Source organism: Hylobates moloch, unplaced genomic scaffold, assembly GCF_009828535.3.
Source record: "Hylobates moloch isolate HMO894 unplaced genomic scaffold, HMol_V3 SCAFFOLD_6, whole genome shotgun sequence".
In the NCBI taxonomy this organism is placed as follows: Eukaryota; Metazoa; Chordata; class Mammalia; order Primates; family Hylobatidae; genus Hylobates; species Hylobates moloch.
In genome coordinates this window covers 127,822,043-127,849,724 of record NW_026652281.1, presented here as the reverse complement: position 1 = coordinate 127,849,724, position 27,682 = coordinate 127,822,043, and the positions used below count along the sequence as shown (strand labels likewise).

The following is a 27,682-nucleotide window of genomic DNA, read 5'->3' as shown; positions in this document are numbered from 1 at the left end:
TATTTTGTCATTAACTCTTCTGTGTTCCCATATTTTCACATTTGTAGACCTTAGTGTTTTATCTGAGATTGGATGATATTTAGTTTTCTTAGACTTGATAAAATAGCTTTTATAAATCTGGTACTTTCTTGGAATCAAAATATTAATGCTCTTCATGAAAAATAAACATTCATGTTAAGACATCATGGATAAAACTAAAAGATAAGGCCAGGCACGGTGACTCATGCCTGTAATCCCAGCACTTTTGGGAGGCTGAGGCGGGCAGATCACAAGGTCAGGAGATCGAGACCATCCTGGCTAACGCAGTGAAACCCCGTCTCTACTAAAACATACAAAAATTAGCCAGACGTGGTGGGGGGCACCTGTAGTCCCAGCTACTCTGGAGGCTGAGGCAGGAGAATGGCGTGAACCTGGGAGGCGGAGCTTGTGGTGAGCCGAGATGGGGCATCTGCACTCCAGCCTGGGTGACAGAGCAAGACTCTGTCTCAAAAAAAAAAACAACTAACTAAAAGATAAAAATGACAAACTAAGAAAAATAGTTAGGTCTTATATAACAGGCTAAAGATGAAATGAGGAACCCTTGTAAGTCAGTAAGAAAAAGACTTAGTAGAAAAACAGGCAAAGGATATGAGCAGCAATTCTCATAGTAGAAATAAAAATAGTCAATGAATATGCAAAAAGATATATTCAACTTCCCTAGTAATCATGTAAATGCAAATTAAAACTTCCTTCTATTTGGTACAACATGTTTAATCTGGTTGTATCAAATGTTGGCTAGAACATAGGAGAATAGTTCTCTCATACACTATGGTAGTCTATCTTGGAGACCAATTTTAAAACATTTATTAAAATTTTAAATTGCTTATATCCTTCTGCCCAGTAATTCAGTGTCCAAATGTCTGTCCTGGAGCATTCAAACATGTGCTCAAAAACGTTTACACATATATATAAAATGTTTATTGGTGAAAGAGAAAAATTGCGTATGTTTGGATTTAAGACCACCTTAAGGCATTATATACCTCCATCATTTGAGTGAGTGTTTGTTTTAGAACAGATTGCACTTAATTTTATCAAGAAACTTTATTTTTACAAATTCTGTATTTCATGGTTAACATCAGAGAGTGGAAACATTCTCTGTACAGTCAGTTCAAAATCTTGAGTTGCTTTTGATTTAAGTGATCCAGAGTTTAAAAAAAATTAATAAAATCTTGAGTTGCTATTTATGCTTTATATAAGTAGTAGCATCACTAACTCCCTATTTTTTTTTTCTGAGGTTTCATTGTTTAATTTTCTAAAAACATTTTAAACTTGTAAAAATTCTCATTTTGGGATTTTCATAAAAAGTACAGCTTATTGACTAATAAATGAGGAAGCTCATAACAAACTCATTATATGTCATTTGACATAACTAAAATGAAGCAGACTGGCTAAAACCTTTCTATAGATTCTTACACAATTTGGAAGTAAATATGGGTAAAGTTCTTTAGATTCAACTATGTTCTTAAAAAGTTAATCCTTGATTCTGTTGAATTTGCTCTTTGGTTTGGAATGCTTTGAGCTGTTGATGGTTTTTCTGACTTTGTACATTGAGTTGATAAAATACATACTCTTTTCAAAAACAGAAAGTTAAATAAGTATATCTTAGTTCCTTAAAAATGCTCATTGGTGGGTAGCTATTTACCTGAAGTGTGACTGAAAATAGAAAGATTCTGTAACATCTTTTAAAATTGCCAGTAAGTATTTATGTGTATATGTTTTAGTGTCAGTATAGGAGATAAGTTAAATAAAGAAAGTAAGTTAAATGTTAAAAAGCAACCTCAAATGGCATAATGTAGGCCTCAGTGAATTAAAGTATTGTTTTTTCATGTTTGTATTTTGTGTCTTTTTATCAAGTAAAAGAAACAGCCCAGAAATCCATGTAGATTTCTCAGTTTGTTACTCTGTTAGTGAATGTTTTATGCTTTTTGGATTATGAGTCATGAAGATTGGAAAATTCGTATTTCAGAACTATAAACTTACGCTGGCTTCTAGAACTCTATCTCCTCTAGGGTATCTCTACAGTGATAATTGAATACCAGGAACTCTTAAAGAGTACAGATAATTTCATTTCCTCCGTGATGTCATTGGTATCTCAGAAGCCCTGAAACCACTTAAGTTAGAACTGTTTGTTTATTTATAAGTACTTGTCTGTAATGTACAGAGAAAAACTTACAATGAGATTATTATGTCTCTCAAATTGCTATTTAGAATAAATTCCCAGTTCAAAAGAAGCAATTAGATAAAATATTCAGACGTTTAAAAATATTACAGCTGAAACATTTCTTTCACATAATTATTTTTCATGATTGCCTTAAGCGAGGCAACTTCTAAAATATTAATATTATACTAAAATGTTATTTCTGCCATTTCTTGCAAGAGGATACAATGTCACCTTCAGCAAGGTAATTGAGTCCTTTTTGTTTTGAAAAAGGTGATTTTATATGAAATATGTATATTCATGTACTTATCACCCAATTTAAGAAACAGCCAAAACATTTTAAGCCCTCCTCCTACTTTATCTATCTTCTTCTCTGCCCGCTAGAGATAATAATCACAATCCTGAATTCAGTGTTTATTAGCATCTATGCATGTCTTTTACTGCTCCACATATGTATGCAGCCACAAACAAATAACATTTTTCAGTTTTAAGCAAATGGAAACATACTGTATATATCCTACTACAACTTTATCAACATTATGTTTCTGATACACAGTTGATTCCTGTATGACTTACCACTTATTCCATTTTCTCTTTTCTTATTCCATCTTCTCTTGATGAACATTTAGGTTGTTTTCATTTTCTTCGCTTTTGAAAAAACATAGCTGCTGGAAGCAATCTTGTATGTGTTTCCTAAGGCACAAGTGTAAGGACTTTTCTATATAACTAGAAGTAAAATTGCCAGTCATAAGTTGTGTACATCCTTAGCACTCCAAAATGATTTAGCAGTCTTTGCTCCTAGTAGTAATATGTAAGAGTAAACTACCTGTAGCTCCAGTTCCTTGTCAGCTCTTAGGACTTTTGGACTCTAAAATTTTTCCAGACTGATGGTTGTGAAATGGTATCTCATTATACTTTTATTTTTCCCTTTATTTGGTTAGCTTTGCCAAGATATAATTTATATATAATAAAGCTTACCAATTTTAAGTGTAGAATTCTGTGATGTTTGACAAGTGTGTAATCACATAGCCACCACCATAATCATGATATACAACATTTCTATTCCCCTAGAGAATCCTCATGCCCCGTTGCAATCAGTTTCTTCCCCCAACCTCCTGGCCCGTGACTAGACTGATAGGCTTTCTATCACTAGAATTTTGCCTTTTCTGGAAGCGTATATAGTTGGAGTCTTACATTACAGTCTTTCCTGTCTGTCTTCTTTTATTTAGCATAATGCTATTGAGGTTCATCTGTGTTTCTTCTTTATATTATTTCTTCTTATTGTTGAGTAGTATTTTGTTGTATGGACATGTTTGTTTATTCATTCTCCACTTGATGAACATTTGGATTGTTGTTGGGTTTTGGCTTATATGAATAAAGGTGCTATGAACATTTGCCTAGAAGTCTTTGTGTGAATATATGTTTTCATTTTTCTTAAGTGCCAAGGAGTGAAATTATTAGGTCATAGGATAAGTGTATGTTTAATTTGTCTAGAAGCTGCCAAACTATTTATTTTTTTATTTTTTAAAGTAGAGATGGGGTTTCTCCATGTTACCCAGGCTGGTCTCCAACTCCTGGACTCTAGCAATTCTCCTGCCTCAGCCTCCCAAAGTGCTGGGATTAAAAGCATGAGCCACTGCACCTGGCCAATGCCAAACTGTTTTCCAAAGTGACTGAACAATTTTGGATCCTCACCAGCAAATTAGGAGAGTTCCAATCCCTTGACAACCCTTGCCATATCGTCAGTCTTCCCCATTTTAGCCATTCTAGCACATGTACAGCAGTACTTCACTGTGGTTTTAATTTGCATTTTCTCGTTGTGTTTGTTTACCAGCCATACATCTTTGGTGAACTGTCTGTACAAATCTTTTCCCTACTTTTTAACTGGGTTTTGTTGTTGGTTTGTTTTGATTTGGTCTTTTAAACTGAGTTGTAAGAGTTCTATATTCTGGATACAAGTCCATTGTTGAATATATGTTTTGCAAATATTTACTCCCAGTCTATGCCTTGCCTTTTCCTTTTCTCAGCAGTGTTGAAGAACTCAAGTTTCTAATTTCAGTGAAGTCTAACTTACCAATATTTTTATTTTGTAGTTTGTGCTTTTTGTGTCCTATTAAAAAAACTTTAGCCTAACCCAGTGTCACTAAGATCTACCCATGTTTTCTTCTAGAAGTGGTGTAGTTTTAACACTTACATTTAAGTCTTGCTCTTTTCAAGGTAAATTTTGTAAATGTGAAGTAAGGGTCCTTTTGGTTTTTGATTTTTGAGGTTTTTGTTTTGTTTTCGATATGTGGATATTCCATTGTTGCAGCACCATTTGTTAAAAGTATTCATTATAGTTTTACTTTCAGTACTTTCAGTTTTCTTGAATAATCTTTTCCTTTGTGATTTATGCTATGTGCTTCTTATGTAAGAAATTCTTCTCTAAGCCAAGGTCATAGAACTTAGAAAATGCACAGTGTTACAGATAAGAGCAAAGTCTCCAGAGTCAGACTGAGTTTGAATCCTGGCTTTACCACTTACTCTCCGTGTGACTTTGAGCAAGTTATTTAACATCTCTGAGCCTCAGTTTCCTCATATATATATGAAATGAGACTAATAAGAGTCCTTACCTCAGAGGGTTGTTATGAGAATAAAAGGAAATGTAATACATTTCAAGTGCCCGGCACAGTGGCTGTGCATTGGTGATTGTTATCACCATCATTAGATGTTTTCTTAAAATTTTGTTCTGACCATTATAGTCTATAGTTATATAGACCAGAATGGTCTGTATAACTTAATGTTTTAAGTTTCTTTTTATGGCCTACAGGAGACTTGTTTTATGAAAATAAAATTATCACATTATGAAAGTCTTGTTTAATATTCTTTTATTTTGTAGCTAGTGGCGGTTGGCAGGAACCTGAAAATCCTCACACACAACGGGTAAGTAAAGGGTCATCAGAGAAAGAGGATGAAATTGGAAAAAATTGAGTAAAAGACTGAAGATCTTGCATTTTACCAGTGGATATGACCTGTGTTTATAAGTCCATAATAGGTCTTTTTATATCTATTGCACATAGACAGTGCTCCTCATTGTAAGACATTGAAATACACTGTCACTTTTTTCCGGATGACTTAAGATAATGGAGAATCCTAGGTGTAGCTTTAGTTCTGTATTTGAATTGTGCATCAGGAAAAGGAACCAAGTTTTTGTTTTTTCTTCATACACCCACCAGTGAGTTAAGGTTCCATTTGTTCTCAGATACTCTTAGAAATATCATAAACAGCCGGGTGTGGCGGCTTATGCCTGTAATCCCAATACTTTGGAAGGCTGAGGCAGGAGGATTGCTTGAGCCCAGGAGTTCAAGACCAGCCTGGGCAATATAGTGAAACCCCATCTCTACAAAAAAATTAAAAATCTAGCTGAGTGTGGTGGTGCATGCCTATAGTCCCAGCAACTCAGGAGGCTGAGGTGGGAAGATTGCTTGAGCCTAGGTTTTCGAGTCTGCATTGAGCTATGATCGTACTACCACGCTCCATCCCAGGCAGTAGAGCAAGGCTGTGTCTCAAAAAAAGAAAAAGAATGCGGTAGAGACAAACGCAGTGGCTCATGCCTGTAATCCCCATTACTCAGGAAGCTAAGGCAGGAGGATTGCTTGAGGCCAGGAATAAGTATTTGTTTTTATACACATCAAAGCTATACATCTACACACAAGTATTTTAAAATATATGCGAAATATATTTGTTTCTCTGAGTAAGAAAGATATCTAAACCAGTAATAGTTGATACCTCTAATGAGTAGAAAAGTCAACTTGGGCATAAGGGATAAAAGAGAAGTTTTGCTTTTTATTCTTTTCGTTTGTATAGTGTTTGAACTTTTTTTTTTTTGAGACAGGATCTCACTCTGTCACCCAGGCTGGCATGCAGTTGCATGATCACAGCTCACTGCAGCCTCAACCTCCCAGGCTCAAGCAATCCTCCCACCTCAGCCTTTTTTTAAAAAAAAAAAAAAAAAGGTTTTTGGGGAACACGTGGTGTTTGCTTACATGGATGAATTATTCAGTGGTGATTTCTGAGATTTTGGTGTACCTATCACCTGAGCAGTGTACCCTGTACCTAATGTGTAGTATTTTATCCTCACCCCTTTCCCAACTTTCTCCTGAGTCCCCAAAGTCCATTGTATCATTCTTATGCCTTTGCATCCTCATAGCTTAGCTCCCTCTTATGAGTGAGAATGTATGATGTTTGGTTTTCCATTCCTGAGTTACTTCACTTAGAATAATGGTCTCCAACTCCATCCAGGTTGCTGCAAATGCCATTATTTCACTACTTTTCATGGCTAAGTAGTATTCCATGGTGTATACATACCATCTATTCTTTATCCACTCTTTGATTGATGGGCATTTGGACCGGTTTCCTATTTTTGCAGTTGTGAATTGTGCTGCTATAAATGTGCGGGCAAGTGTCTTTTTCATGTAATGACTTCTTTTCCTCTGAGTAGATACCCAGTAGTAGGATTATTGGATCAAATGGTAGATCTACTTTTAGTTCTTTAAGGAATCTCCATGCTGTTTTCCATAGTGGTATACTAGTTTATGTTCTCACCAACAGTGTAAAAGTGTCCCCTTTTCACCAGATCCATGCCAGCATCTATTACTTTTTTTATTTTTTAATTAAGGCCATTCTTGCAGGAGTGGTTTAGATCTTCATTTCCTTGATCATCAGTGATGTTGACCTTTTTTTTTTATGTGTTTGTTGGCCATTTGTATATTTATCTTTGAGAAATGTCTATTCATGTCCTCTGCCTACTTTTTGGTGGGATTATTTTTTTTTTCTTGCTGATTTGTTGGAGTGTCTTGTAGACTTGGGATATTAGTCCTTCATTGGATGCATAGTTTGCAAAGATTTTCTCCCACTCTATGGGTTGTCTTTTTTACTCTGCTGATTATTTCATTTGCTGTGCAGAAGTTTTTTAGTTTAAGTTCCGTTTATTTTTGTTTTTGTTGCATTTGCTTTTGGGTTCTTGGTCATGAAGTCTTTGCCTAAGCCAACGTCTAGAAGGATTTTTCTCATGTTATCTTCTAGAGTTTTTATGGTTTCGGGTCTTAGATTTAAGTCTTTGATACGTCTTGAGTTGATTTTTGTATAAGGTGAGAGATGAGGATCCAGTTTCATTCTTCTACATTTAGCTTGCCAATTATCCCAGCACCATTTGTTGAATAGGATGTCCTTTCCCCAGCTTATGTTTTTGTTTGTCAAAGATCAATTGGCTATAAGTATTTGGTTTATTTCTGGGTTCTCTATTCTGTTTCATTGATCTGTGTGCCCATTTTTATACCAGTACCATGCTGCGTTGGTGACTATAGTCTTATATATATTTTGAAGTCGAGTAATGTGATGCCTCCAGAGTTGTTCTTTTTGCTTAGTCTTGCTTTGGTTATGTAGGCTCTTTTTTGGTTCCATGTGAATTTTAGGATTGTTTTTACTAGTTCTTTGAAGAATGATGATGGTATTTTGGTGGGAATTGCGTTGAATTTGCAGATTGCTTTGGCAGTATGGTCATTTTCACAGTATTTATTCTACCCATCAATGAGCATGGGATATGTTTCCATTTGTTTGTGTTATCTGTGATTTCTTTCAACAGTGTTTTGGAGTTTTTCTTGTAGAGGTCTTTCACCTCCTTGGCTAGGTATATTCCTAAGCGTTTTGTTTTTGGTTTTTGGGTGGGGTTTTTGCGGCTATTGTAAACCGGGTTGAGTTCTTGATTTGATTCTCAGCTTGGTCACTGTTGGTGTATAGCAGTGCTACTGATTTCTGTACATTGATTTCATAACCTGAAACTTTACTGAATTCAAAACTTTTTTTTTTTTTTGAGATGAAGTCTCGCTCTGTCAGCCAGACTGGAATGCAATGGTGCAAACTCGGCTCACTGCACTTCTGCCTCTCAAGTTCCAGTGATTCTCCTACCTCAGCCTCCCAAGTACCTGGGAATACAGGTGCCCGTTACCACGCATATTTTTAGTGCAGACGGGGTTTTACCATGTTGGCCAGGCTGGTCTCGAACTCCTGACCTCAAGTGATCTGCCCACCTTGGCCTCCCAAAGTGTTGGAGTTACAGGCATGAGCCACTGCGCCCAACCTTTTATTGAATTCATTGATCAGGTCTAGGAGCTTTTTGGATAAGTCTCTAGGGTTTTCTAGGCATATGATCGTATCATCGGCAAACAGCAACAGTTTGACTTCCTCTTTACTGATTTGGATGTGCTTTGTTTCTTTCCTTGTCTGATTGCTCTGGCTAGGACTTCCAGTACTGTGTTGAACAGAAGTGGCAAAAGTAGGCATCCTCGTCTTGTTCCAGTTCTCAGCGGGAATGTTTTCAGCTTTTCCCTGTTCAGTATAATGTTGGCTCTGTGTTTGTCATAGATGGCTTTTATTTAAGGTATGTTCCTTCTATGCTGATTTTGCTGAGGGTTTTGCTCATAAAGGATGCTGGATTTTGTCAAATGCTTTTTCTCTGTCTATTGAGATGATCCTGCGATTTTTGTTTTTAATTCTGTTTACGTGGTGTATTACATTTATTGACTTGGGTATGTTAAACCATCCCTGCATCCCTGGTATTAAACCCACTTGATCATAGTGTATTATCTTTATGATATGCTGTTGGATCCAGTTAACTAATATTTTGTTAAGGATTTTTGCATCCATGTTCATCAGGGATATCTGTCTATAGTTTTCTTGTTTTGTTGTATCCCTTCCTGGTTTTGGTATAAGGACGATGCTGGATTCATAGAATGATTTAGGGAGGATTCCCTCTTTATCTTTTGGAATAGTTTCAGTAGGATTGGTACAAATTATTCTTTGAATGTCTGATAGAATTCAGCTGTGAATCCGTCTGGTCCTAGACTTTTTTTTGTTGACAATTTTTTTAAATTACCATTTCAATCTCACTGCTTGTTACTGGTCTGTTCAGAGTTCCTGTTTCTTCCTGGTTTAATCTAGGAGGGTTGTATATTTCCAGGAATTTATCCACCTCCTCTAGGTTTTCCAGTTTGTATACATAAAGGTGTTCATAGTAGCCCTGAATGATCTTTTCTGTTTCTGTGGTATGAGTTGTAATATCTCCCACTTCATTTCTAATTGAGCTTATTTGGATCTTCTCTCATCTTTTCTTGGTTAATCTCACTAACATTCTATCAGTTTGGTTTATCTTTTCAAAGAGCCAGCTTTTCATTTCATTTATCTTTTGTATTGTTTCTTTTGTTTCAGTTTCATTTAGTTCTGCTCTCATTTTTGTTATTTCTTTTCTTCTGCTAGGTTTGGGTTTGGTTTGTTCTTGTTTCTCTGGTTCCTTAAGGTATGACCCTAGATTGTCTGCTGTGCTCTTTTAGACTTTTTGATGCAGGTATTTAATGCTATGAACTTTCTTCTTAGCACTGCTTTTGCTGTATCTCAGAGCTTTTGATAGGTTGTGTCTCACTATTATCATGCAGATCAGAGAGTTTTTAAATTTCCATCCTGATTTCATTGTTGATCCAGTGATCATTCAGAAGGAGATGATTTAATTTCCATGCAATTTGCATCATTTCGAGAGTTCCTTTTGGAGGTGATTTTCCATTTTATTCCACTGCTGTCTGAGAGAGTACTTCATATAATTTCAGTTTTCTTAAATGTATTGAGACGTGTTTTGTGGCCTATCGTATGTTCTATCTTAGAGAATATTCTGTGTGCTAGCATGAATAGAATGTATCTTCTGCAGTTGTTGGGTAGAATGATCTGTAAATATCTGTTAAGTCCATTTGTTCTAGGGTATAATGTAAGTCCATTGTTTCTTTGTTGACCATCTATCTTGATGACCTGTCTAGTGCTGTCGGTGGAGTGTTGAAGTCCCCCACTACTATTGTGTTGCTTTCTATCTCATTTCTTAGGTGTAGTAGTAATTGTTTTATAAATTTTGGAGCTCCAGTATTAGGTGCATATATATTTAGATTGTGATATTTCCTGTTGGACTAGTCCTTTTATCATTATATAATGTCCCACTTTGTCTTTTTTAACTGTTGTTGCTTTAAAGTCTGTTTTGTCTGATATAAGAATAGCTACTCCTGCTCACTTTTGGTGTCCATTTGCATGGAATATCTTTTTTTACCCCTTTACCTCAAGTTTATATGAGTCCTTAGGTGTTAGATGAGTCTCTTGAAGACAGCAGATACTTGGTTGGTAAATTGTTATCCATTCTGTAATTCTATATTTTTTAAGTGGAGCATTTAGGCCATTTACATTTAACATTAGTATTGAGATGTGAGGTACTGTTCTATTCATTGTGCTAGTTGTTGCCTGAATACTTAAATTTTTTTTCATTGTGTTATTGTTTTATAGGCCCTGTGAGACTTATGCTTTAAGGAGGTTATATTTTGGTGTGTTTCAAGGTTTTGTTTCAAGATTTAGAACTCCTTTTAGCACCTCTTGTAGTGCTGGCTTGGTACTGGTAAATTCTGTCAGCATTTGTGTGTCTGAAGAAGACTTTATCTTTCATTCATTTATGAAGCTTAATTTCACTGGATACAGAATTCTTGGTTGATAATTGTTTTGTTTAAGGAGGCTAAAGACAGGACCCCAGTCCCTTCTAGCTTTTAGGGTTTTGCTAAGAAATCTGCTGTTAACCTGATAGGTTTTCATTTATAGGTTATCTGATGTTTTTGCCTCATAACTCTTAAGATTCTTTCCTTTGTCTTGACTTTAGATAACCTGATGACTGTGTGCCTAGGTGATGATCTTTTTGCGGTGAATTTCTCAGGTGTTCTTTGAGCTTCTTGTATTTGGATGTCTAGATCTCTAGCAAGGCCAGGGAAGTTTTCTTCTATTCTTTCCTCAAGTAAGTTTTCCAAACCTTTAGATTTCTCTTCTTGCTTGGGAACACCAATTCTTTGGTTTGGTAGCTTAATATAATCCCAGACTTCTTAGAGGCTTTATTTTTTATTATTATTGTTATTATTCTTTTTTCTTTGTATTTGTCAGATTGGGTTAATTCAAAAGCCTTGTGTAAGTGTGTCTGTCATTTCTAAAATTGTGATTGTTTATTATTTATGCTGCCTTCTCCAGAGATTTTTTTCATCCATAACCTGTATTTTTTTTTTAATTCCCTTAAGTTGGTTTTCACCTTTCTGTGGTGCCTCTTTGAGTAGCTTTTTGAGTAGCTTAATAGCTGGCCTTCTAAATTCTTTTTCTGACAATTCAGAGATTTCTTCTTGGTTTGGATCCATTGCTGGTGAACTAGTGTAAAATTTTGGAGGTGGTAAAGAACCTTGTTTTATCATATTACCAGAATTGTTTTTCTGGTTCCTTCTCATTTGGGTAGACTATGTCAGAGGAAAGATCTGGGGCTTGAGGGCTAGCGTTCAGATTATTTTGTCCCACGACACGGTTCCTTTATGTGGTGCTCTCCACCTGTGGCTTCCTGTGAGCTGGACTGCAATCGTTGTTATTGCTGCTCTGGGTCTAGCCACCCAGCAGAGCTACCAGTCTCCGAGCTGGTACTGGGGAGTGTCTGCAAAGAGTCCAGTGATGCAATCCGTCTTCATGTCTCTCAGTCGTGGATACCAGCACCTGCTCTGGTGGAGATAGCAGGGGAGTGAAGTGGACTCTGTGAGGGTCCTTGGTTGTAGTTTGGTTTCGTATGCTAGTTTTCTTTAATGCTGGTTGTGCTAGCAGTGAATTGTCACGTCGACAGACTCAGGATCTCTGATTAGCCAGGATGTTACAGGTGGTGGAATTAGCTGTTGTTTTCTCCTTTTGAGGGCAGGGTTGTTCTTTTATGAGTTGCTGTAATGGCTTGAGTTGGTTGGCCTCCAGCCAGGAGGTGGCGCTTTCAAGAAAGCATCAGCTGCAGTAGTGTGGTGGGGATACAAGCTTGCCCTAAGGTTGCCTGGATAAGTATTTGGGTTTCTCAGGTGGTCGGTGGGGCCATAAAGCTCCCAAGAGTTTACAGTCTTTTGTCTTGGGCTACCAGGGCAGGTAGAGAAAGACCATCAGGTGGGGGCATATCTGAGCTCAGACTCTCCTTGGGCAGGGTTTGCTGCCGCTGCTGTGGAGGATAGTTGTGTGGTTCTCAGGCCAATGGAGTTATGTTCCCAGGGGGATTATGGCTGCCTCTGCTGTGTCATACAGGTGGCCAGGGAAGTAGGGGAAAGCCAGCAGTGACAGGCCTCACCCAGCTGCGATGTAGCCAGCAAGGCCAGTCTCACTCCCACCATGCCCACCAGCAGCATGGGGTTTGCAGGGCCAAGATCTTGCCCCAGGCTACAAGCCTACCTGCTGAGAAAGCAAGCCAGCCTTTTGGACCCCGCCCCTTCCCAACTGCTGTGGCTTATGTGCCCATATCTGTACTTCCCCTTCGCGCCTTCCCCGTCTTGATTCTACGCAGGAAAATTTGCTCTCCATCAAAATTATTACAAAGTTCACCTGGAATTTTCTGTCTCCAAGTGGTCCTTCATCAGTTCCACTGGCAGCACTCCCCAGGGACCCCTGTGAGATTAAAGTCAGAAATGACTTCCCTGGGCTTCCCTGGGAACCGGGAGTGCCTACAGGGCTCTTCCTGCTGTTGCTTCTTCTATTTTTATATTTCACTCGGCTCTCTAAATTTTGTTTCAGCACTAGGTAAGGTTAAATTTTTCTCCCATGATCTGGATTTTAGGTTCTCCAGTGAGGATGTGTGTTTGAGGGTAGATTTTCCCCCTCTCACACTTTGGGCACTCACAGTTTTTCTGCTGTCTCATGGATTTTGCAGCAGCAAGCCACTTCTTTCAAAGGGTCTGTGAATTCTTTCAGTTTTCCTAGTATGTTCCTGCCATAGTTCTTGGAGTAAAAATTCACAGTGTGAGTCTCCACATGTTGTACTGTCTGTCTGAGGGGAAGCTGCAAGTTAGTCCTGCCTTCTGTCCACCATTTTTTTTTTTGCCACCTCATCCTCTTGAGTAGCTGGGACTATAGACATACACCACCATGCCCAGCTAATTTTTGCATTTTTTTATAGAGACAAGGTCTCACTCTATTGTCCAGGCTGGTTTTGAACTCCTGGCCCCTAGTGATCTACCCACCTCAGCCTCCCAAAGTGCTGGAATTGTAGGTGTGAGCCACCGTACCCAGCCTGGCTTGAACTTTTTATGATTAATATATATTGCTTTTATAATTAAAATGTATTTTAAAAATTAAAAAGTGTGATGGAGTTGGGGAATCAAATACAGTATAAAATGCCATGTTCTTAGAAATAAATGGTCCTGTGCAGAAAAAAAATAAGAGCAGTTGTGAGGGGAAATAAGTAATGAAGTTAAAGAGCAAGAAATTTCCAAGCCTTTTCGTTGCCCATTTCTTCCCATCCTTGAACTTCAGTTTTCCATTTCACTTCGGAAAACAGATCACATAACAAAGAAAAATTCTCTTTAAAGAAAAAGGGCAAACTTGCCCATCTTAATAATTTGTCTTCTCTATTCATTATGTGTGTAGTCAGTGTAGTTGATTAATTTGGTATGTTTTCTGTTAGCTTTTTTGTGTACTGAGTCTGTGATTTTCTTACAGATGAACAAATTGATTGAATATTACCAGCAGCTTGCTCAGAAAGAGAAGGTTGAGCGAGATCGCAAGAAACTGGCACGACGTAGAAACTATATGCCTCTGGCTTTTTCGGTGAGAATTTGGTACTAAAATGATTTGCAAGACCTATAGGTCCTAAGAACAGTGATCATTTCAGAAAATGGCCATTGTCCTAGATTCCTGAATGGTGGATAGCAGAGAGAGGGATTCTTCAAATTATAGACATTTAAGTCTAATAGTTAGGCTTTTGCTATATCATTAGTTCTGTTTGAGTTATTTGTGTTTTAAGGACATTTGTGTTTCTTTCTCCATCACTCCCCTTTACCTTCTGATTATTTCCCGAGAAAGGCTGTTAATTTTGTAGGCACTGCAGAGCTCTACGTACAGCTTTTGTGTATTACAGAAAGTCTGAGAAGAAGGATGTGGGCAAATGGTAGATTTCAGTCATATTACCCCTGTAGCCCACCTTTGACATCCTGGCAGTAGTGGTTTCTCAGCTTTAGTTGTAATAATTTGTTTAACATCCTTCCCTGTTTCTCCAAGATGAAAAACACTGACTTTTTACATAGTGCACTTGTGTGGTTAAATAGTAATATATGGAAGTAGAATTTTTGATAAGAATTATTTGTGAGAGTCATTCTCTACCAGTTTATGTACTGCTAGTAAGAAGAAAGAAATTAGGATTTGGAATTTTTGTTATTTTCCCTGAGTTTTATTTGCTCTCATAGTACAGTTTGTTTTCTGTGTGCTTGCTTGGGGCCCAGCAGATTGACATTCAATAAATAACATTTATTGAATGGCAATGATGTGTCAAGCTCTGTGCTAAATAAACACTTTACATGTATTACTTTATTTAATCCCCACAAAAATCCTGTAGAGTATCATATCCACATTTTACACTTGAGGAAATGAGACCTAGTTAAGCAACTTGTCATACTGCATCCACATGAAAATTAGTTAAGTCATTGAAACCCTAAGGGTTGGTAAAGTCCATATAAAAATATCTAGATTAAGCTGGGTGCAGTGGCTCATGCCTGTAATCCCAGCACTTTGGGAGGCTGAGGTGGGAGGATCACTTGAGGTCAGGATTTCAAGACCAGTCTGGCCAACATGGTGAAACCCTGTCTCTACTAAAAATACAAAAAATTAGCTGGGCATGGTGGCTCACACCTGTAATCTCAGCTACTTGGGAGGCTGAGGCATGAGAATCGCTTGAATCCAGGAGGCGGAGGTTGCAGTGAGTCCAGATAGCGCCACTGCACTCCAGCCTGGGTGACGGAGTGAGACTCTGTCTCAAAAAAAGTCTAGATTAGAATTTTAAAACGTTAACACTTGCAGAGCACCTACATTTGCAAAAAGAAGTGAATTTTTCTGAATAGTCCAGTGGTATAGTCAGCATATGCACTAATGTATGTTATATTTAGAGGTGGAATTTGAATTAAATGAATTATTCTTCCAATTTTCCCATATAACCTGCCTGCTATATGAGTTTGCTTCTATCTTATGCTGCATTTTTTGTCTCTGTTGCAACCTGCTGCTATTTTGGGGCTCTACAGCAACATACTATTCATGTAGTGGTAAGTTCTCCTTTATGATTCTTGCTGACCCTGAAGAATTTAGCAGATGACCACTGGTGTTCCAGGAAGACGTCTGTTGTGTATCTTAGACACTCCACATAATTCTTGCCTGAGCCGTAGCTTAGATATTTTTAGATTACTAGTAGAAGCTCACATTTGGTTCATTTTTGATGTATTAATATAGTTTCAATCTCCATGTTTAGTGTTGTTATTATTTTAAGAATAGAATAATGATGTGGGGCTACAAATTGCTTTCTTTAAAAGAAGCCTTTAGATTAGCTTTTTTTTTTTTTTTTTTTTTTTTTTTTTGCTTATTTCCCTGAGCTTCTCATGCTATCCTACCCAAAATTCTTTCTTTTAATAAATAGGGTGTGTAAATGTGGACTTTCTAATAGGAATTTCTGAACTTTGTTTAGGACAAATACGGTCTTGGAACCAGGCTTCAGCGACCACGAGCTGGTGCATCCATCAGTACCCTTGCCGGACTTTCGTAAGTTTAGACATGAAATGACTTTGAGGAGAACAGCGGGTATCAAAATGAATATCAAATAAGTGAGATTAAAAAACACACACACACACAGTTGCCAAAGGAAAAGAAGATTCTCATACTTAGAAAAGACCTGTGCTATACAGATATTCTATGACAGAGGAATACTTCAATTATTGATATCATAGACTGAGGATAATCAGGTGGATCCTTGAGAAATTACTGGGTTTTTTTGTTTGTTTTCTTTTTGTTTTTGTTTTTTTTTTTTAATCTTTCAGCCTTAAAGAAGGAGAGGACCAGAAAGAGATAAAGATTGAGCCAGCTCAGGCTGTGGATGAAGTGGAACCTCTACCTGAAGACTATTATACAAGACCAGTAAATTTAACAGAGGGTAATTTTCTGTGTTTTTCTACTTTATTTCTAGTCTACATCTAATTCTGTTTTTGTTATTTATATACCTAGTGATTTAAGATTTTTAATGGAATAGTTGTTAGTAGTAAAACGATATGTAGAAAATAAAACAGCTGTAATAGAGGTAATTGTTTGAAATCTAAAATGTCAAATTTCTGTATTTTCATTTTTATAAACAACACTGTTCATAAAGGCAGTAACGCTTCGTGTAATTACTGGTACGTAAAAGTCTGATTTTGAAAATCACTGTAAACTAAGCCTGTTTTCTGCCTTTCTTTCTAGTAACCACCCTTCAGCAGCGTCTGTTACAACCTGACTTCCAGCCAGTCTGTGCTTCACAGCTCTATCCTCGCCACAAACATCTTCTGATCAAACGGTCCCTGCGCTGCCGTGTAAGTATTCCATTCTGTAGAATGACCATTTGTACAAGAGGAAAGCAAAAATAAATGTGGCTGGTGTCTGACCAATGTCAAAACCTTTGGAATGTAGTAAATACAGAAAATACTTGTAGAGAACATACTCATTGCCAGGTACTATTTTAAATGCTTTCAATATAAACAACTCTTACAACTCTGTGAGGTAGGTACTACTGTTAAACCTGTTTTACAAATGTAGAAAATGAAGTATCTGAAGGTTAAGTACATAGGGTTAATCCCTAAAAGAATAGTGAAAGAGTGTGTAACTTTTAGGGTAGTGTTCAGACTCAGGGAGGACCAATAAAAAATAATCAATTTAAAAGAAAGCAAGAAAAAAGAAAAATCAGCAAAATCCAGGCTCTGGTAATCTACAGAACAAATGACAGAGTTTCTTCAATAAATAAATTGTAAAAACAAAATGGAAAAGAAACCTTTTAGATGAGTACTATCCAACAGAACTTTCTATGGTGATAGAAGTATTCTGTGTCTGTACAGTCCCGCATGATAGCCACTAGGCACATGTGGCTCTTGAGCACATGAAATGTGATAGTGCAGCTGAGGTACTGAGTCAGTCTTTAATTTCATTTAAATAACCACATGTCGCTAGTGGCTCATGTTACTTAATCATTCTCTAGATTAGAAGAGACTTAAAATTTTACCAAACACAATGTATAGATTTTATATAGATTTGGATTCAAACAAAACAAAGAAAGGGCCCAGGGGAGGAGGGAAGAAGGGAAAGAGGAAAGAAGGAAAGAAAAATTTGTGAAATCTTTGAGAAAATTTAAACACTGGTAGCATTTTTGATGCTATTAAAGAACTATTGGGCAGGGCACAGTGACATGCACTTGTAGTCCCAGCTACTCTGGAAGCTGAGGCAGGAGAATCCCTTGAGCCTGAGGAGTTTGAGACTGTAGTGTGTGATGATCGTGCCTGTGAATAGCCACTGCACTCCAGCCTAGGCAACACAGTAAGACCCTGTCTCTTAAAAAAAAAAAAAAAATTGTATTTTTTCTTTTTTAGGAATAATGATAGTACTTTGTTTGTTTTTTAATGTCTTTATCTTTTGGAGATACATACAGAAATATTTATGGAAGAAATGACTTGGTCTCTGATATTTGATGCAAAATAATGAGGGATGAGGAATGGGTAAGAGTATAAATGAAACAAGATTGGCCATTGTTGCTAATTTTTGATAACAAGTTGCTGATTCTTTTTGTTTGTTTAACCTGAGAGCATAGATTCAAGTCCTGCATATATATTCTGAAGTTGATAATTGTTGAAGTTGGGTGATGGGTACCTAGAGATTTGTAATACCATTCTATATTTTTGTACATGTTAGAAAATTTCTATAATGAAAAACCTTTATAAAAAGAAAGAAAAAGAAGGGGCAAAGGAACATTGAATTGGTAGTTCAGATAGAAGGCCTGGGCCCATGCCTGTAATCACAACACTTTGAGAGGCCAAGACAGGAAGATCACTCGAGCCCAGGAGTTTGAGATCAGCCTAGGCAACATAGGGAGACCCTGTCTCTACCAAAAAAAAAAAAAAAAAAAGGCCAGTTTGGTGGTTCACACCTGTAGTCCCAGCAAGTCGGCAGGCTGAGGCAGGAGAATTGCTTGAGCCCAGGAGGTTGAGGCTGCTGTGAGCGGTAGTCACACCACTGCACTCCAGCCTGGGTGACAAAGCAAGACCCTGTCTGTTTAAAAAAAAAAAAAAAAGAATGTGTGTAGTAAGATAGTAGATTAAAATCCACATGTATCAGTATTTACATTAAATACCAATGAACTAAATGCTTCCATTAAAAGACAAACATTGTCAGTCTAAATAATAAAGCAAATTGCAGTGATCCATGTATATGCTTATTACAAGAAGCACAAACATGAGAACCCAGAAAAGTAGAAAGTAGAGAGAAGTGGGAAAGATATTGGACAAACACTAATTTTTTTAAAAGAGGGATAATTTGTTTAAAAAAAAGATGCAATTTACAAAGAAGATATAACTGTCTAAAGTCATGTGCACTGAATAATAGACTCAAAATATATAAAGCGACATTTGAAAAAATTACATAAATGGACAAATCATTTTGGGAAATTTTGACACACTTCTCTCAGTAACCAAGAGAACAAATAGATGAAAATCAGTAAGAATATAGAACATTTGGACAATTTAACTAGCAAACTTGACCAAATGGGCATATATTGACCGCTGTACCCAATGTCCACAGAATATATGCATTCTTTTCAAGTACACACAGAACACTTATAAAGGTTGATTATATACTGGGTTATTATAAAGTAAGTATGAACATTTTTCAGAAGATGAAATTCTTTTTCAGTTAAAAGAAAGTTTTTATTAACAAGAAAAGATTTCTTTAAGTCACATTTATACTTTATAATAATAAATAAGCTAAGATGCTCAATAACACAAGCCTTTCTCTTTTGAACACTTTATTTCCATTTAGTACTCTTAAATACATTTGCTTGTTGTGTGTTTATATTTTAATAGGTGAAAGTTACGAATTACCAACTATTTTGCTACCTAACTGCACTGGAAAATGAAAATTTATAGAATTTTATCATTAGATCAGAGTTTTAAAAATCAAAGGATAAGAATTTCTTTAAAATCTTTTAACATTAGGGCATTATACCTTTTTCAGAACAAATATAATTTACAGAAATTATACAAGGCAATTTTTTATCAAATATCAATATTTAAAAATGCTTTATTTAGCTGAAATGTTATTTCAGTTGAAAAAACTATCTCCAGTTACAAAAAAATCATCAGGAAGCTTATTGGATTTAATCTGCTTTAGAAATGTCCTAAGAAGCCTTAAATTAAATATTTTAAGTAGAAAAAAATAATTTTAAAATAGTATGTTATACTATTACTGTGGTATATATATATATATATTAAATGGTCTGTTTTATAGGAAACATGACTGGAAGTTTATCACATTAAGCACTGTAAAATTAAAGGCAAGAGCTAATCACCTTTTAGCAAAAGTACTCTGTATGCAACAGTTGCAAATATGAAAGCTATTATTTAGCAGTTGATAATTGCCTGGTACAAAATATAAACAAAGTACATTTACTGGATTGTTTTTAGTTTGCAGCTGCCCTCAAATATCCCAGATAAGGATTTCTCATAAGTAAAAGCTGCAGTACAATTCACTTGGTGGTTAGTTAGGCCAATCCTCCCCACCATTATCTTTGTTCTTCCCCACCACCCGTAACCCCTGCAGTGGCACCATATTATTAAAAACATTAAGTACCTGGGGTTTGTGCTTCAGATCAAGACATCATTTGGGTAATTTCAAATGATAGACAACTTTTCATGTAAAAATGATGCTTTGTGGTCACAATTACTTCAAAAAGTAATTGTTTTCAAATAACCTGACATATCATACCTTAGCAATTACAAAACCATGATTTTGACACATGGCATTTGTAAGGTAGATAAACGTGCAGTGCTAAAAGATGTGAACAGCTGTTCTTGTGCTTAAGTTTAGAGTGCTGCAAAACTTGGGTAATGACTATTTTTTTCAGTTAACATAACCAGCCCACGGTACAGCATTCTATATCACAAAGTACAAATCCAAGGAAGGTAATACCTTTGCTAAGTTGCGGAATTTTGGCAAATCAGTACAGGTCTCTTCAATATGATAAAACTGTATTTTTGTGGGAGTCATGGATAACTTTAGGAATAATTTTCACTCCAAAAATATTTAAGTGCCAGCTGATATTATTAAAAACATTATAATGGTTTTTAATGGTGATTTATCGCAGAGCAAGGATAATGGCGGGGAGGATTGGCCTAACTAACGACTAAGTGAATTGTACTGCAGCTTTAATTTATGAGAAATTTATGAGAAGTTATTTTATACAAACTAATGTGTTTTAAACTACACAATATCTCTTCTTAAGTGAGCTCCCTTGTTCAAGCTGTTAGAGTATCCAGCAAGCAGAGCAATGCATGTCTCGAGGAGGTGGCTCTGCTCAGTTGTGGGGTTGGTTCAAAGCCGGGGAGAGTTCCAGTGTGTTGAAAAGCTTTAAAGGGTGGGGAGAACGGGGAGGGATAGCATTAGGAGATATACCTAATGCTAAATGACGAGTTAATGGGAGCAGCACACCAATATGGCACATGTATACATATGTAACAAACCTGCACATTGTGCACATGTACCCTAAAACTTAAAGTATAATAATAAATTTAAAAAAAAGAAAAGCTTTAAAATTATATTTTAAGGAGATTTATTGTCAATACCAATTTCCAAGGACTTCTTTAAAAATTGTTAAATTTTCACGTAAATACTGGAACCCTCAAAATTAGACAGTTATTTCAAACAACATTCATTTCAGATGATCCCTTATATTTAGAAGCCCTGCATCTCGTTGGTTTGATCAAAAGTCATATAGCCTTACACCAGCTTATTTTTTTTTTTAATTCTGCTTAAAATAGAGGTTTGTCGGGAGGCTGAGGCAGGAGAATTGGTTGAACCCAGGAGGCGGAGGTTGCAGTGAGCTGAGATTGCGCCATTGTACTCCAGCCTGGGCAACAAGAGCAAAACTTGTCTCAAAAAATAAATAAATATAGGTTTGTTTTAAATAACAAAATATATGAATAGCCAGCTTGGAAGGACCTGGGGCACCCATCCAATATTGTCTACCAACTTTCATGATTGTTTCTTTGCACGTGCTGCTGCTGCCATTGGAGTCCCTATGCTTTCTCTTGCTGAGGCTGTCAGCTGGAAGATGAAATTATTAAAGTATATTATTTGATCACAACGCAGTTAAGTTAGAAATCAGTAATTTCTTTATAGCAAAACTTGCAGGATACAACTAAGGCTGTGCTTAGCTATACAATATATATTAGAAAAGAAGAAATATTAAAAGATTAGCGATGTCAGCATCCATTTCAAGAAGTTAGAAAAAAAACCCAGCAAAGTCCAAAGAGAACAGGTGTTAATAAATTAAGAAACCAATATAAAATACAATAAATTAAGAAACGAAAATACAGAAGGGCAACAGAATCAGAAGTTGATTTCTTAAAAAAGATTAGTAATAGAAATAGTTATATATAAATTAAATTGATATAAATTTATATAAATATGGTTATATAATGTGCCATTAATATAGTAATATCTACCAAAAGTAAAGTTACCTTTTGTTTCATCAACTTCACTTTTAGGAATCTACCTTGCACCTCCACAAATACAAACCAAAATATGCAGAGATTATAGTATATCCACACAATGAGTACTATAAATTTATTTAAAAGAATGTGTTAATATGGGATACATTTTTAAATGCAAAAAGCAGAGTGCATGGTAGGTATGCAACTTCTGTATAAAAGAGGAGGGAAACTACAAACATACATATAAACAAAAAAAAGGTGTGTCTATATATATGCAGACGAGACCCATGCATATTAGAAAATTTGTTATATACTAAATATGGCATTGTAGATCACTGGGGAAAGAATAGGCAATTACATTTTGCTAGGTCAAGTGATTATATGGAAGAAAATAAAATTGGGTTGCTACCTCACCCTACATAGAAGTTAATGTCAGGAACATTGGAAATTTGAAGAGCCAAACTTCTAGAAGGAAATAGAGGAGAATACCTTCATGACTTCTGGGTAGGGGAATGTTTCATAAGTAATACAAATAAGCACAAACTATAATGTAAAGTTACATATTTTACTTCATTAAAAGTAAAACTTGTAGCCTCATGCCAAAGAAAACCCATAAAGAAATGAAAAGATAAGCCACAGACTGAGAAAAGTAATTTTCAAGGTATATTATTAACAGTAGATTAATATCTATTGTTAATATCAGCAAATCAGCAAGGAAATAAAAATAACCAGTAGATCCTAACATTCAAGTTACGGCAGAGGAAATCCCAATAGCCAATAAATATGAAAGATACTCAAATTTATACACTAATCAGGGAAATGTACATTAAAACTGCAATGAGAAAATGAAAAATTTTAAAAAATTAACTGCAATGGAATATTTCATAATCATCAGATTAGTCAGTTATATTTCAGTATCCATTAAAATAGCAAATGTATACACCCTTTGATCTACTCTTAGGAGATTGTCTTACAGATACTTAGACACTTAGGAAATGATTCATGTACAAGAACACTCATTGCTGCATTACTTACAGTAGCAAAATAATGGAAACATCCTGAATGTCCATCAATTTCTACCTTATGTAAGTTATAGAAATTGTTACAGTGGGACACAGAGGCCTCTCTATATGTACTGAAATGGAATTAATTCCAAGATAGAATAAATGAAAAAAAGCAAGAGAATAAATATAAAATGTTCCCTTTTGTGTTATTGTGAAAAAAGCAAGGTGATGTATGCTTGTACTTTTATGTGCATAGGCTATCTGGGGAGAGGAACAAGGGGACAGACAGATAACGGGTAATCTTTACACTGGACACCTTTTTTGTTCTGTTAAAAAAATTTTTTAACCAGGTATATGTAGTGTGTATTTAAGAAAGTAGTAAATAATTAATACCGTCCTAGTGCAGTGGCTCATGCCTGTAATCCCAGCACTTTGGGAGGCCAAGGCAGGAAGATTACTTGAGCCCAGGAGCTGGACGCTGTAGTGAGCTTTGATTGTGCCACTGCACTCCAGCCTGGGTAACAGAGTGATACCCTATCTCAAAAATAATCATTGTTACTGTACTTTAAAGCATAGGATCGGGAATTTTGCTACCTGAATTTAAATTCCAGTGTTCATTTTTATTGGCTGTATGAAGTTGCACAGGTTACTTACCCTTCCTGTATACCATTTTAATCATCTATAATATGGCAACCTTAATGTAATACCTATACCTAGCTCATAAAGTTGATGTGATATTTAAATCCAGTTAAACCAGTGAGCACGTTGTTTAGCAAATACAAGTACTCAGTATGTGTTATTTTAGTAGTTTTTAAGTACCACAGAGATATAATAATATTGGATAGTACAGTTGCACATATCAGGAAGTGCAAACATCTTTTATAAACTTTGGCTGCTATACACTATTCAAAAACACATGGTCTTATAGCAGAATAAAACAAAACAAAATTCTCGTAAATGCTGCCCTTCTGATCCACAACTCTATGGATCAACAAAGTATGTTGTTGTCTTCTGATGCGTGTTATATTTGTTTTCTTTTTAGAAATGTGAACATAATTTGAGCAAGCCAGAATTTAACCCAACATCAATCAAATTCAAAATCCAATTGGTCGCCGTGTGAGTATTTTGGGATTGGTGTTTTCAGTTACTGTTTTGAGTTATTTTGGTTTATTCTTCTTCCCCAGTGTGAAGTCTATTTACTCTTGGCGTAAAAAAAAAAAAAATTACATCAAAATAATCTTGACACTCTGTTCCTGTTTAGGTTTTGAATTTAGTTACATGCCATGAAGTTTAAGATAAATAGATTCAGGGGTATTGGGATCAGGGACACAGTGGCCCAGTATGATCTGGAGCAACAAGGTATGTTGATTATTTGGTGGAAAGTCACTAGTCATCATTACAAATTATAAAGTATCTGAGTTTGGGAATAATCCTTCAAAAAAAATTAAAAAATAATAAAGTATAGCTGATTGAAGAGTATCCCTGTAACTGTTCATTTTACTTACCTGTGTTATAACACTTCATTGACTGGAATGAAAGTGATTAAGTTAGTGTTAACTCTCTGGGACTTGTGAGTAGAAGAGAATTTTGTGTATAAAAACTACCTATCAGGCTATCTGAATGGTCCTAATTAGAGACAAATACTGCCACTTAAACCTTACCCAGTGTTCATCTAATTAAATGTAAACTTTTCATATCTCATCATACTTTTCTAATACATAAATTTTTAAAATTACCTGGCAAACAAGAAAAATATTTTCACAAATTAGGAAAGTATTGTCTGGCTTTGGAGTAAGAGAGCCCTTCTTTAGCAAGACAGGAAACTCAGAAGCCATTAAAGAAAAGAAACACCTTTGACCTTAGCAAAAAGAAATAGTGGTTATAAAAGATGAAATTAAAGCCAGGTGCAGTGGCTCACACTTGTGATCCCAGCACTTTGGAAGCCTGAGTCAAGAGGATCACTTGAGCCCATGAGTTGAAGACCAGCCTGGACAACATAGTAAGACCCCATCTCTACAAAAAATTTTAAAAATTAGCCAGGTGCAGTGGCATGCACCTGTAATCCTAGCTACTTGGGAGGCTGAGGTGAGAGGACCCCTTGAGCCCAGGAAGTCAAGGCTGCAGTAAGCTATGATTGTGCCACAGCACTCCAGCCTAGACAATGGAGGAGGACTCTCTCTCTCAGGAAAAAAAAAATTTTTTTAAGACAAAATTAGCAACAAAGTCCTGAGACAAATAGTAAAGCAAGAAAGAATATTTGGCAGTCGTGACAAACTAAAGTTTGATATCCCAGGCATAGAAAAGATAAAAATAGAGGGAGGCAGTAAAGTGGAATGTAGAACAAGGGATTTGAACAGGTAGCTTATGGAAAAGGAATTTCAAATGGCCAGAAGATACACTGTATATGGAAAGAAACTAAGACTTGATAGGAAAAGTTTTAAAAAGTAATTAGCATCTAGTGCTCATGAGAATGTGGGTAAACACATACTTGCACACATTGTTGGTAGAATCTTGAATTGCTAGTCTTTTTGGAGAGTGGTCTGGAAAGATCAAAACAAATTACATAGACCTTTTAACCCAACAGTACTGTTTCAGGGATGTATTCTGTAGAAACAAAATCACCAATATATAAAGATGCATTTCCAAAGATAGGTATTAGAATATATTAATGGCAAAAAGCTGCAAACAGTTTAACCAAAAGTTAATCAGTGTCAAACTGATTAACCATTAACAAGGAAATAGTTGGTTAAATTGAGATAACTTGTACTGTAGAATATTATGCAGCAATTAAAAATAAGTATTAGGAAACAAAAAGGTTGGGAAGTGCATGTCTGGTGAGTTAGGAGGAGCTAGGAGGGCCAGGAAGAGGGTCTGTGTCACTTACTGTTTTTGTCTAAACTTACTTCCCTCCTCTCTGAAATGGGAATAATGTCTTCCTCTTGGGATTCTTGAAAAGAATCAAATGAGTAATTATGTTTGCAAATGCCTTGTAACTCACCATAAAATATGTTCATTTTCCTAACTACTCTTAATACATGATTGGTTAGAAATAGAGACCTACAGAAATGGCACTTGTGAAGTCTGGGATGAACTCCTTTCTTAAGAATTATACTCATTACAGAAACCCTGAATGGCAGCCTGTGCTTAGCATCAATTTCTTAAGCTTGCTTTGAGAAAAAGTGATTTTTTTTTCTGATACCATTTTAGAATTGCCTGGCTATCTTAATACAGATGCTCTGAGGCCAGGTGTTTGGCACATGCCTGTAATCTCAACATTTGGGGAGGCCAAGGCAGGAGGATTGCTTGAGCCTTAGGAGTTCAAGCCCAGCCTGGGCAACATAGTGAGTCCTCGTCTGTACAAAAAACCAAAAATGAGCTGAGCATGGTGGCACACACCTGTACTCCCAGCTACTTGGGAGGCTGAGGTGGGAATATCACTTGAGCCTGGGGGGTCGAGGCTTCAGTGAGTCATGATTGTGCCATTATACTCCAGCCTGGGTGACAGCAAGACGCTGTCTCAAAAAAAAAAAAAAAAAAATACAGAGCTCTGGTATCAAACCTCAGACCTACTGAATTCAAATTCTTAGAAGTGGGGTCCTTAAATTTCTTTTTATTGTTGTCGCTTTTGTGTGTGTGTGTGTGTTTGTTTTTTTGAGATTCAGGAAGACAAAAGTTTCTTAAATTCCTGTTAAGTTACTCAGGTAATCCTGCTGGTCACCATGAAAAATAGCTCGTTTAAAGTTTAAATATCTGATTCTAAGATGTACTTTTTCCCCCACTTTTAGTGTTTCTGCAACAGATTTTGTATTACGTTAATGTATGCACAATAATGAACATTTATGTGAGCTTTGTTCCAAGCACTTTTCAAAGCATTCTTGCTTGTATTCTTCACAATAACCTCAAGTGATAGATACCATTATTTTCCTCATTTTAGAATTGGGAAAACCAAGGCACAAGGAGATAAATATCTTGCCTTAGTCATTACAAAGCAATATCTTGATATGTAAATGCTAATCTGGGGCCTGGGCAGTTTAAACTAGAAATATACATGAGATTTCAGAAAGAACTCATACCAGTTTGGTCTTAGTGTCTTTTCTTAAGTTCTTACTGTGATGATATGGTTCATTAAAATTATTTTTCTCTGATATGTTCTAATTAACATGAAATCCTTTATGTACTGCACTAGCTTTAAAAAATAATAATAATTTTAAGAGACTCCAATGAACATTAATGCATTTTTTTATTTATGCATAGCAATTATATTCCAGAAGTGAGAATCATGTCAATTCCCAACCTTCGCTACATGAAGGTTAGTACCTTGCTCATTGACAGGAAGAAAAAGGATTGATCAACGATGTGTGTAAATGTGTATGTGGGTGGCTGTGTGTGTATTTGGCACAGGATCCAGTGAGCAAGGGATAGAAAAGAAGACAGTTTGAGATAATAAAGACTTTAAATTTGTTGACACTGAGATTCTTGACAACAGCATCTTTGATGAAAAGTAGGGAGAAGGAGCAGGGTGCACATTATGTTAAGGTGAAATTATAGGTGGGGAAAGGAAAGGAGAGAATGTTGGATCCCACAGGCATCTTTTGTTCTCCTCCAGCCTAGAGATTCTTTACAATCTCCTGTTTGTTATGTTTCAGGTACTAGGAATCAGATTTCCATACCACAGCCCTTCTCTTCCTTGGAGTCCTCATCTACTCCCCTTCTTTCCACACTCACACCCAGTGAATTGTAGAATATTCTGCAGCAAACTCTTTAACTCTTTTCTTTCATGCTGCTCCTGAAAACACAAATATTTATTATATGGTCCTTCATTTGAAAGATTTGTTTTGCTTATCTAGAGAGAGTACCAAACAAGGACAAATTATCACAGTTCAAGAAGTCCT

At 36.2% G+C, this 27,682-nt stretch overlaps 1 protein-coding gene across 3 annotated transcripts in view; it reads left to right on the top strand.

Annotated features, from left to right (window-relative positions):
• The window catches only part of DCTN4 (dynactin subunit 4), a 43,766-nt gene that overhangs the window by 5,705 nt on the left and 10,379 nt on the right, over positions 1-27,682 (top strand). For 2 of the 3 annotated variants that reach the window (XM_032158378.3, XM_058440041.1), the window contains exons 4-10: positions 5,076-5,119; positions 13,745-13,852; positions 15,753-15,826; positions 16,102-16,214; positions 16,517-16,626; positions 23,833-23,906; positions 27,045-27,099. In XM_032158378.3, coding sequence (XP_032014269.1) covers positions 5,076-5,119; positions 13,745-13,852; positions 15,753-15,826; positions 16,102-16,214; positions 16,517-16,626; positions 23,833-23,906; positions 27,045-27,099 — 578 coding nt within the window. Of the gene's footprint in view, positions 1-5,075; positions 5,120-13,744; positions 13,853-15,315; positions 15,337-15,752; positions 15,827-16,101; positions 16,215-16,516; positions 16,627-23,832; positions 23,907-27,044; positions 27,100-27,682 lie in introns of all 3 variants that reach the window. The other variant, XM_032158377.2, reaches the window with a different exon arrangement.